At 37.5% G+C, this 12,500-nt stretch overlaps 1 protein-coding gene across 10 annotated transcripts in view; it reads right to left on the minus strand.

Moving 5' to 3' along the window:
• Positions 1 to 1,552: 1,552 nt before the first annotated feature.
• Positions 1,553 to 12,500, minus strand: part of LOC147032229 (indian hedgehog protein-like) — a 183,276-nt gene continuing 172,328 nt past the window's right edge. For all 10 annotated transcript variants that reach the window (XM_085869638.1, XM_085869639.1, XM_085869640.1 and 7 more), the window contains one exon: positions 1,553 to 4,380. In XM_085869638.1, the coding sequence (XP_085725764.1) occupies positions 3,593 to 4,380 (788 nt within the window). In that variant the 3' untranslated portion in view covers positions 1,553 to 3,592. The remainder of the gene's footprint in view (positions 4,381 to 12,500) is intronic.

Raw genomic sequence — 12,500 nt, forward strand, 5'->3', positions numbered from 1 at the left:
AAACTGCACGCGAGTGTTTCGCCTCTGGTATCGCCTGTCATTATGCAGACCGACAGGCTATTCCCTTTCAATACACATGGGATGGAATTCGATGTTACATTTTTACATGTCGACTTTGTGCGCGTTTACATTTTCCAAAGAGCAGTTCACGAGAGTTTGTCAGTTATCGGCATGACCGTTGGTACAAGGTATAAAATATCAAACGGGTGATCTGATCTTCCAATTCTAACATTGTAAATCGTGCTAAACAATAACATAATATAAATAAATTACCCAAAGTTTACGGTATGGATAAAATGAAAAATTCAAAAAATATCAGTTTCGTTAACGACGGCAATTGTATTTTTACTCCATCAACTTTCGTATATGCCTGGTGTTGGCTTTATGCTTAGTTGGTGGGCTTGGGATCTGAGGATCCTGAGTTCAAATCCTGCTTGGTTGTTGAATTAATACCAGGTGGGGTTGATTCTGCCCCTCATCCTTCTGAGGTTAGCAAAATGAGTGCCAGCTTGCTGGTATCCTGTGTTGGAGTGGTGACCCATCCAGGATTGTGCCCAATAGCTGAGGCAGCACCAATGCGCTGCAGAGTATGGTCCCAATGGATGGAACTTTTGTATTCTTTAAAACCATGTGTGTCCTTAATAGACTCCTACCTACGTGCGCACTTTTAAGTCAGGATTTCCTTACAAAACATTTACCTGCATCCATGTGCACATGGATTTCACCTGATGGGCAACAGAAATCAGATTGACTGCATTCTAATCAACAGAAGATGGAGAAGTGCCATGAAATCTGACACTACTCTGCCAGGCACAGATTATGGGACAGATCATAAAGTCCTTGTGGCAAAACGAGTCAAATTGAGAAAGGCGAAAAAAAATAATAAAAACTCTTGATGAAATATCACCTTGAAAACATATCTAAAGAATATGCAATGAAGAGAAAAACAAATGAATATTAAAAAAAAAACTTTTTGAAGAGTTTCACTTGGTTGACAGAATGCCAGAATAATTGTGGCAAGAAATTAAATATATATATATATATATATATATATATATATATATATATATATATATATATATATATATATATATATATATATATATATATGTGTATATATATATATATATATAATGTTTATTAAAGAAAAAACATACCAGCGCAACCAAAGGTGGACGAAGGTTATGTATTCACCCCTGTTTGTCTTTTTGGAAGCGTAATCTCTCAAAAAGTTATGAATGGATTCAGACAAAACTTGTTGGAAAGGAGTGTGACAAGGGAGAATTGATTAGATTTTGGTGAAGATCCGGATACGAGAATATTTTAAGTGATTCTTCATCATTTAGAGATTGGGCCAAAAACGATATAAAACAATATTTCAAAATGTTTTGGACTGCTTATAACGAAACTTGGTGGATGAGTTGGGTAAATGACAAGAACAAGCCAATGATATGTTGGTTCAGCTCCTGATCCAGATCCGTTCCAGCAGAAACGTAGGATACAAAATGTAAACTGTTCAGCCTGGCAGAGGTATGCGCTCTGCCGAATGCCATTGTGGTTTGAAATCTTTAATACTGTTGTTCGATATTTCAAAGAGGAAATATAACTGGATGATTGCACAATATTTAAGGAATTCAATATTAACAGCATTTTTCCAGAAATTATCATATATCCTCTCCTACAGGGAGGAGATATTAATTTTTTATTTTGTCTCTTTCCCCCTTTTCCATAAATACAATCACATGTCATTGCTGCATTTCTGAGACAATCCTCAAATTTGGTATGGAGGGACCTCAGCCCGATGCACCCAGAACCCCATTCCTTTCTCTTTTTTTTCGTTAGAGGCCCACCCATCCTCCACCCTGTTCCCATTTTAAGGAGTTAAAGGTGAAACACAAAGCACACATTTTCTCTTCGCCATTCCCTTGTATTTGAGTTGATAGAGATAAAAAATTTAGCAGAAACTTACTTTCAAAAAGTCCCAATGTGACAATGTAAAAAAAAAAGTTCGGATTAAAGTTGTTTTCAGGATTATACATGAATTGTCAAAGTTCAAAATTGGAATATTATCCTTTATGACAACCCCTACAGATTGAAGTATACAGACATTAATTTTGTATCTTTTTGAGGTTTCCAAATTGAGTTAAAAGTCAAAATCTGATGCAAAATTCAGGTTTCTGGTCTGCCAGACCGAAGAAGGCTTGGCTCAAAAAGTACCTTACAAAACAGTGTCTTCATGCTAAAGTGGGTAGACATTGGCATCGTGTATTATTTTAGATTTTATCAAGGTCAATGTGGATGGAGTGGTGGCAGACATCTCACATTCACTTGCGGATGTCTGTGATTCGATTATTTATTTTCGTGATTATGCTCATGTATTACTTGGGAACAAGGCTTTGCATTGACAAGATGATGCAGAAGTTTACCATACGAGACAGTTCAAAGGTAACTCCCTTACCTTTTAACTGTTTCGGATGGGTTTGATTCCCCAAAGGAATATAAACTGTTTAATTGGTGTTTCTCGAGCAGGATGTTGAATCACAAAGTGCGCCGTCCCTTGGATGGACATGCAGTTGGGTGTTCTGTGTGCCAACATATGCTGCTGAGCTTAGATCCCACGGTGTCTTTCAATACAAAGACAATGTGAGTTGCTGCTAGCATCTTGGGCAAATTCCCCCCAAAATTCCCCTAACTTACAGGGGGCACTGCATTACCGACGCATTTGAGCTCCAAAGAAATGATTATATTGCATTCGAAAGAAGAAGACGAAGAAGAAAAGCAGGACAAGACAAAGAAGAAGAAATGTGTTGTGGGAAGAATGAGAACAACGACTCGTACATGTGCAGAACTTATGTTGATGTCGCATACATGGTCATGTGACTGCAGTGCGATTTAGCATTTTTATCATGGTTGAGACATTCGACAACATGCATGGATTGTTCTATAGATAGCAGTCATAATATCAGGCATGATCTCTCATTGGCTTGAGCATAGCCTGTCAACCGAATAATATATAATATCTTTATAACAACACAATGAAATTTGCAACATCAACATTTAAAAATGGCAACTCATCGATGAAATTTTTAACTTAAAATTCCTGATAAAATAACCAAAATAATTTTACAACACTCAATTTCCAAAAATATGTTCTGTGTTTATAAGAAATGTCTTATGTACTATATTATACACTGCGTATAAAAATATATGCTTTGCAAATTTATGGCAATACGTATATTCAGAAACGTCAGTCTCGCTTGGACGCTCTATCTCATACTTGGTTGCACAAGTCGGAAATCTTTATGCATAGCCTGTTCATAGCCTCTGCTGTGGAGCCGTAAGTCTTACGTTCATTGGAAACATTTTGCTTGATCTACCATCGTGCAGCTGGCTGTCCATATGTTGGTTAAATCGTAGCAATGGTAACATGACTCTTCTCAATACAAACAAAGCACTGCTCATGACATGTTTTAACTAAGTAGGCAGCCCGATCCGAGCCGTGATTTTTCGCCATGGCATCCTGAGATGTTTATAGTTCGATTTTATCCTACAGTCAGCGTGGCTCGTGAATATTGCTGTTGAGATTTCACAGCTAAGTGCAGGTATGTGCATGCATAGCGAGCGATGTGAAATGTTCACTCTGATGCTGTGATTCCCGTTCACTGCTCTCTGGACCTGCAATGGCCAAAGGATGGAAAGCGTCAAAAGCCAGTAGTAAGCCTGCAAGTTTGCGTAGCAGGTTTGGATACCAATGCACACCATGCGCGCGCTGCATACGCTCTTGTGAGTCAGTGAGAGGCCCTGAGGAATTTGCATCGTGTGATCGTCCTAGGAGCATGTCAATGCGTGAAGCTGCCTTGTGTACCCAGCGTAGTGGAGCGAATGCCGCATGTGCAACTCCGTGCATCTCCACAGCTGCATAACATGAAGCAAGCATTCCATCCACGAGCAGCGTCCCGTGTACTGTGAGCGGAGCGTACCAGCCTTCGGTCACCTCCGAGGACACGCGGGACACACGAGCCGCATTCTGGTGCCCTATGTGGGTGGGTGCCGTGAATACAAAGTTCCCAGGGCGCAGTCTACTTGCGAAAATGGCTCGGGACCTGCTCGAGTTGGTAACTGTGAACAGCAGGTGTGCTGGGGTGATGCGCAGCCGAAGTCGAGGACTCTCTGTCTCCACGACGACAAACTCACGCAGCCTCCGAGGCTCCACATCCAGAAAAAGCAATAAATCCGAGAACACAGGCTGGCCTGCAGAGTCCACCGTCAGTATCTGGTCTCCAGGATGCACATCCCGGAGCGTTTTGATTCCATGCTGCGCAGTGTGAACCAGAGTCGATCCAGGAAAACATCCACCAGACTTGGCAGCGATGGAGTTATCTGTGCAAGGAAACATGCATGTGGGTCCACATGGTAAACAATATAAGGATAACTTTGATATTCAATAACAGACTTTGTGTTGGGGGGGGGGGTGATTAAGGTCTCTATTTTGAGGCCTGCAACGTCTTCAGGCAGAGCCAATGCTGCAGTAAAACAATGCATTGTGCTGTATTCAATACAGATAAAGCCATTTCGATTTGACTTTCCACTTTCCATTCCACTTTCTGAAACCTGTATATGGAGATATCAACCAACGAGCAATAACCAATAGCACACACACATACACCAGTGCCAAATGCTATTGTGGTAATAGTTTATGTACATACACACACGTGTAAATGTACACGTGCATCAAGTAAATAAAAACGATAAACACAAATATTTACATTGAAACAGCGTTCTTTGAAAGAGGATTTAAAGTGGGTAATTGGTGAAATTCAATTCAAAAATGTATCAGGGCAGAGAACGCAAAATGTCGATCTATACTTTATGCCTTCACAGCGAAAACAAACATGGCGAACACCTGGTCGGATGGACCTTAATGATTTTTTAATATGTATCAATGTCGAAGTGAGAGTTGGATTACAAATGGAGATTGCACAATGCGATTCTTGCACATTCTCAATGGATAAGACACCTCCTGAGTCACTCACCACACGTCACCGCGGGACTCAACAAAGGCAGAAACGTACATCGAATCGATGTGAGATTGAAGGCACATGTATTTTTTCCCGAAACGAACAACGAAGCAGCTTTGAGAGCACTCACCAAGTGGCTTAAGCATTCTAGCAAGCACTCCAACGAAACAGTCGATGTGAAATGACTCCCTTCGCACGCAATTGGCAATCACCAAACCATCATATTGAACATTCTTTAAATATGGAAATCAAGCGAACAAATAACAAATTTTAATTCAAAGTAAAAACAATCCAAAGTGACCACAAAATGTCAGCAAACGCTCAAACAAAGCAGAATGATTCTTGGGCTAGCATATTTTTACTGGCCGTGATACCACTGGGAAATTTACTGGCTGAGGAAGGAGGACTTGGTGGAATCTTTATCTGGCACTCGCAAGGATACCCAGCATTGCCTGGTCAATTTTTTGTGGCGGCTTAAACACTTCCCTACACCCACTAAGGAATGGGGTTGGGGACCATTTATATTATATTTTACATAGCTCCAAAGGCTTAGGCACGACAGAGATTTTAAAAATAATAATAATAATAGTAATAATAATAATAATAATAATAATAGTTTTAAAAAAGCAATTTTGTGCTTAGGCACAAAAAATACAAACATTTGTTTCAAAATTTTCAAATTTTATTTTCCCTAAAACACTCCTTGGCACTCATTGATGAACTTCTGAAAGTTTGACATAGACCCGTTTGGCCATCTCAGAGAAAAAATGGCGAGAGATAGACAGACAAACGTCTCTTTTATAGCATAGATTAGAAACTGTAGATGACAAATACATCGTTCAAGGGTTTCAATGATTTGAGGAAACAACACAGCTGTCAAAGATGGCAGTACAAGACCTTTCAAAATGCGTGGCTTCGCTTCAGGAGGCTTGTTGGCATCTGTTCATCAAAAAGATGACTGAAGGGGAGAAACTTCCACCAACAACCAATGGCTTTAGGTAGCATCTGCTGAGAGCCAAAGTGCAGAGCCACAAATGGCGACATGCTCATCTTTCATACATGTCACTACTCGGTGTGAAGAGTGGACATTTTGGTTAGAAGTAAGAGCACAATCACTGGAGCCCAATGCCACTGAATACAGGTGCTGTGCCATTTGCTGTCTTGGCACTCATCAAATGAAACTGTTAAGGAACATGCGACACAAGGTCATGTTCTTGCTATAAAGAGAACCGGCCCTGTAGAGATATGTGATATGCATCAGGGGACAGTTTCTGTGCATATACTGATCCAGAAGGCATCCAATGCATTGAATCTGACGAGCAAGATGTTGAAGAGTATCCCTAAAGAACATGATGATAATGCGTTATTCATCACAGATTTTTTGATGGAAACTGAAGCAGTATGATGTTTTCTTTTGACTGATAAATTTGCTAGACTTCGGCAGGATCAATACACTGATAGCACCAACCATTAACAAATGTTGTATGAAATTAATCTCTGGACTGCTTCATCCACATCACCGGGAGTAGAGTTCACTTATTGACAGTCATATCATTTAAAATGTGCACATACATGGCAGCCATTTATTAGTGGCGAGAATTAAGAATTTGTATCCAGTAAGGATCCATTTTGGGACAATGGCCTCTTAATCCATACGACAAGTTTGATAATTGGCTTTTTAAGTTGATTTCACCACAATATGCAAAAGTCCCTTCTTTCAAATCCAGTATAATGATCTCTCCATTCAAAGCAGATACGAACAGAATATCTGGCACATTATATCCATGCATTTTTGTTTTTGTTTCGGAATCTAATCCATATTTGAAAACAAGGGTCCTTAAAGTGATTCAAATGATTTGGTAGATGTTTACACGTATTTCAAGATGACATATTAAATGATATTTTCCAATAAATAAATGGATGCGAAAGAAAGAGCAAGAAGATTTAAGGAACATCAAGAGTTGGTTTCAAAAGTTGTAAAACAACAGGAAGACATAAAGAAGAAACGCAGACAGAAACTAACGGTGAAGAAGCATTTGAAAGAAAACAAGATAAATTTTTTTAAACCACTTTTAAAAACTTCGAAAGAAAAAAATTATAGATGTTTCCACAGTTCCCACAATAGAATATACTCCTATAAAACTTAAAATAATTAAAGATTTCAGTCAAATGATGGAGGAAGAATTAGAGCATATAGGCAAATTAGAATATGATGATGAAGGATTATTTCAACAACTGGAAGAGATTAATCACCCCCCTGATTATATTGTGAATGCTCTTCAAAACAATGAATATTCAGCGGATTCAAAAACCAAAGCATAACTTATTCCAACAAAACAACCAGCAATATTTCATCTTGTTCAAGAAATGGTATTGATATTGAATGATGAATTAAGGTTCTTGAGTTCTGCTCAACCTCCTGTTCAACTTACTCCGAGATTAATGTTTCTTCTCACAAAAGATGGAAGACAAGCTTCGACTGTGAGGTATGAATCAAAGTATTTTGATAAACCATTGGATCAAAAAATAATGATGATAGAGTATATATTGATCTGCTGGACTCTGTTAATTATAGGGTTAGTATTTCTGGTAAAAGTAGGAAGAATGAGAAGGAGAAACACATTATTCCGGCTTTAAGTATCCTTGGTTCAGGTGCTAGTTTTCTTCGAAATGACCCATCACAATTAGTTAATAGACTGTTATTGTTGTTAGGTAGTAAGAAGGCTGGAAATAACAATTGTTTTAATGAAGCATCAGCCATTTTAGAACAGTTGATGAAATGAGTTGGTATATTAGTGAATATACTCCTAATCTTAAAACAGAAGAGATGTTGAACAGAAGAGTTAACTCAAAGAAACCACTCAATGCATCATACCTTGAAAGAAGATGTCAACACGTTAAACTAAACCAAACCATTTACACGTGGAATTTGGGTGTTCTGGAAGGAAAGCCACGATATCTGTGGATCATTTAAAAAAAAAAAAACAGATGGTGATACTGCGAATGATAAGAATAATGCATTGAGTGATAATGCTAAGGTGAAACAACTTCGGGTTTCTCCAGATGCAACATTTTATCCACGAGATAGATTGGAAATTAATTGGGAAAAAAATGATTTTGCTGAAGCATACAAGTCTTGCCAAAAGGTGTGTGAAAGTAATGGAAATAAAGAACCTTTTTTGGATATGACAGCATTTAAAAGTTTGCATACAATCTTTGCGTTTGATCTGAGTGCTCAAAAGGAAACTATAAAGTCTAATCGAGTGGATACTTCCCTAAACATTGAAAGAGGAGAGAGTGAAGAAGTTGATGCATATTGTTTGCTTTTGGAAGAAACAGATTTACAGATTAAACAGATAATGGTGTTATGATTAGTCTCACATAATTTTTTGTTAAATAAATGAGTGGCAAAGTACCAACTGGGGTATATGTTAATCAAATCAATCTTCTTAAACTATCATCATGTGTTCAAAATCAAAAGCCTTGTGCGATTAACGTTAATACATTTCAGAGAAAAGGAGCAGTAAGAATTGATGTTTTGCTCACAATAGAACAGGTTAAAATCTTGAACGATACTGGCTAACTTAAAATTAAAATGACAAAACCAAAGTTGAAAAAATATTCAATAAGAGAGACGAGTGGAGGATTTCTCCCATTTCTAATTCCTTTATTTGCTGGTTTAAGTACGGTTGGAGCTTTGACGGGTGGTATTTCAACAGCGGTGAAAACTGCCAATGAAAGGAAGGGTCAACTCCAGGCTCAAAAATAATTGGAAAGACATAACAAAGAGTTGGAGAAACAAATTAGTGGAAGTGGTGTAATTGTAGATTTTGCTGAAAAACTCGAAAGTCTGCCTCATAAAGCGAGATTGTTCATTGGAGATATGCTTTCTTCAATCGCACAAGCAGGTGTAAAATTAACTAAAAGGGGTAATGGATTATATCTTTCTAATAAATAAATGAGCGTTGATGAGTGGTTTAAAGAATTTGCAAAGAAAACAACATCAAATTTACAACTTGTCAAATATTGTAAGAAATTAAAAATTCATAATGTGGTTATTTTTATGAGAGATGAATTAACAAACGTGCCTAAACATACAAAGAATATTATTATGAACTTAGAAGATAATAATAGGAACGGTTCTCATTGGGTTTGTATTTTTAATAGTCAAGACAAATATTGTCTTGATAGTTTTGGTCTTCCACCACCTGTTGAAGTCATAAAATTCTTCCAGAATGGTGTTTATCAAACATTTCAAGTCCAAGAATTAAATTCCAAGTGTTGTGGTCAATTATGTCTCCATGTGTTATTTCAACTCAACAAAAATAAAAATGTTTATGACATTATTTTTAATCTAATATAAATGACTTATGTTGGTAAAGATGGTTATATCTTTGATGTATCCCAATAACTGGATATTGATTTATCAAATTATTACACAAAGGCACAGGCTGAACGACAGAAATAAAGTATAACAAAAAATATTAATATGAAAATGGCCTATAAATTAAAAAATTATCCAAGCCCGACTGACACGAATGACTTAGTGAGATTAAGCGATTCATCACAATATATATCCTTAAATAAAACGGCCGTGTATTCCAAAGATAGAGAAGTGTTGATTTTATCTCCAGGTCATACAGAATTCACAGTTCGAATTAAAATAAAATTTTATAAAGAAGGGCGTATCGTTTGTCTTAGAATAGAACAATGGGGGTATGATATGAATGATTTAGGGTATAATTGGTCATTTAAAATTGACCGAGAAGACCTGGAACAATTAAATCAGTCTCGTAAGGAAGAATATTATCCACTTGGTATAGAGAATGAGTTTTGTGGAGGCACGATTAGTAAACAACAAATAAAAGAATTTAATAAGGGGAAATATAATAATGGTTTTGCCCAAGTATATATCATAAAAACAGAAAAAACAGGATTATATATAATAAGTAGGGAAATACAAAATGATTTAACTATGGGAAGATGGGGAGGTGTTTTGTGTCATAATATTATTCTGTCATATATTTCTAATACATAAATGACAGCAAGAAGGCTTCAAGAAAATTATCATTTCTATGTCCAAGCATACCTTCAAGAAAAGGGTTTTCGGTATTTTAATAAATATGTTCTACAACATAAGAATGAGGTATTTTCAATAAAAGATTGGCATTATGCTGATGTTGATAAACCAACAACTTTAGATTTAATTAGAATGTTAAATAATGAAAAAATTATTAAGTTAAGAAAACGCAAGGCTCTTTTAGAAATTCAAAAGAAATTTTATTGGTTTCCTGTTGTAAAAAAAATTATTTTGGATACAGGAATAACAATAAATCCTGATGAATATATGTATGATATTCTATGGGGTGTAAGCGATTCAAGGATAGTAAGGGACGAGGAAGGAGTTGAAGAGAGAGAAGAAGAGAGAAAAGAGGAGGAAAAGGGGAAGAGGGAGAAGGAGAGGGAGAAGAGAGAGAAGGAGGAGAGGGAGAAGAGAGAGAAGGAGGAAAGGGAGAAGAGAGAGAAGGAGGTGAGGGAGAAGAGAGAGAGAAGGAGGAGAGAGAGAGAAGAAAGAAAAGAGAGAGAGAAGGAGGAGATAGAGAGAAGAAAGAGAAGAGAGAGAGAAGGAGAGGTAGGAGAGGGAAGAAAGAGCGAGAATGAATAAATATGAAAATATGGAAACCGGTGAGATTAAAAAAAGATTGGCGGTATTACAGAAAATAAATGAATCTCAACGCACCGAGGAGGAAAACAAAGAATTGATAAGTCAACAGAAATCCCCCGCTAAATCGCGGTTCACCTATCACGCCCCCGGTTCATCGTGGATTTTCCCTTGGAACCCAACTAATTTTTTCTGCGGATTCCCCGGTATATCGCGGTAATAATACATAAAATATAAATTATTTAAGCAATGAATGAAAACGTGTGGCGCTCGACCAGTCACAATGCACGAGACAAAGTTTCGCTTGTGAACTTAGAACATTTTCTACGTTTTTTCTCCAAGCCCTACAATGCTGCCCAAACGCCCTGCACCTTCTAAGGCTCCTGGCAAGGAACCGAAGCGCCAGAGGAAGGTCCTGACGCTCCAGGAGAAGGTTAAGGTGCTCGATATGCTTTTATGATATGTTAAGGTGGGAAGGAAAAAGGTTTGTAGCGGTTGGAAGAGCACTGCCAAACCGACCAGACCAGACGAGTCAATCTCCGACACCTCAAACCCGATCACTGCCAAACCGACAAGACCTGATGAGTCGATCTCCGGCACCTCGAACGCGATCACTGCCAAGGCGACCAGACCAGACGAGTCGATCTCCGGCACCTCGAATCCCATCATTGCCAAGCCAAACAGAGCAGACGAGTCAATTTTTTGGGAGGCATCCATACATCGCGGATTTTCCCTTCTCGCGGGGGGGGGGGGGTTGGAGCGTAACCCCCGCGATAAACGGGGGACAACTGTATTTGCAATATTTTCAAGGACAAGATATTGACTTCAATTAAAGTTTTTCATTTTTTTTTCTGAAATAAATGGAGGAGAGAGTGAAGGCATTTCTAAGGATTCTTTATGTTATAAAAATTAAGATTCAAATGTGCATGTTGGAAACTAAAAAGGTTTTTGCACTGTCGGAATTTTTCTCATAAATAAATGAGTTATTGTCTCAAATGTAAAAAGAAAACTAATACTAAAAATATCTCATATTTTAAAAGTAAAAATAACAGGGTTATACAAAAAGGCATATGTTCAGTGTGTGGTTCAAAAAAAAATCAATTTATCTCCAAACACAAACTCGGAGGAGATATACAAAAGTTTTTATCAGGAAGTAAATTTACAACTACTGGAATACCAGGGGAATTACATCTACCAGGGTATTCTTTCTGTGGTCCAGGCACAAACTTGGATAAAAGATTAGATGAGGCAGACAATCCTAAACCATGGAGTAAACCCATCAATAGGGTTGATGAAGTGTGCATGAGACACGATATTGATTATGGGAATACCACAACGTTGGAAGAGAAACATGAAGCCGATAGAGAAATGTTGTATAATTTGTCTCTGATACAAAATCCAATCTTGAGAGAAAAAGTTGATAGGTTCATCGTGAAGAAGATGATCAGTTCAAAATTGAAACTTGGACTTGGAAATTCAAAAAACTTGTAGGCTCGAATGATGTCATTAAGATTGAAGAACAATAAGCTGATGAGTTACATAAACCAGTATTCACAAAGTTTCAGAGAAGGAAGGTTTATTCCAAGGAAGTTGATTCTATCTGGTCCACTGATTTGATTGAACTCAATAATGATAAGGGGTACAAGCATGCTTTAACCGTTATTGATTTGAGGAGTAGATATGCGTGGGTTGTCCCTTTAAAAAACAAAACAGGTAATACTCTCATGTTAGCCTTTCAACAGATATTTAATAAAAGTAAGAGAAAACCAAAAAAAATTGTGGACTGATGAGGGTAAAGAGTTTTATAACAAGACATTTTT

The sequence above is a fragment of the Eptatretus burgeri genome, chromosome 2 (assembly GCF_056783735.1).
Source record: "Eptatretus burgeri isolate ZD-2024b chromosome 2, Ebu_testis_v1, whole genome shotgun sequence".
Lineage (NCBI taxonomy): Eukaryota > Metazoa > Chordata > Myxini > Myxiniformes > Myxinidae > Eptatretus > Eptatretus burgeri.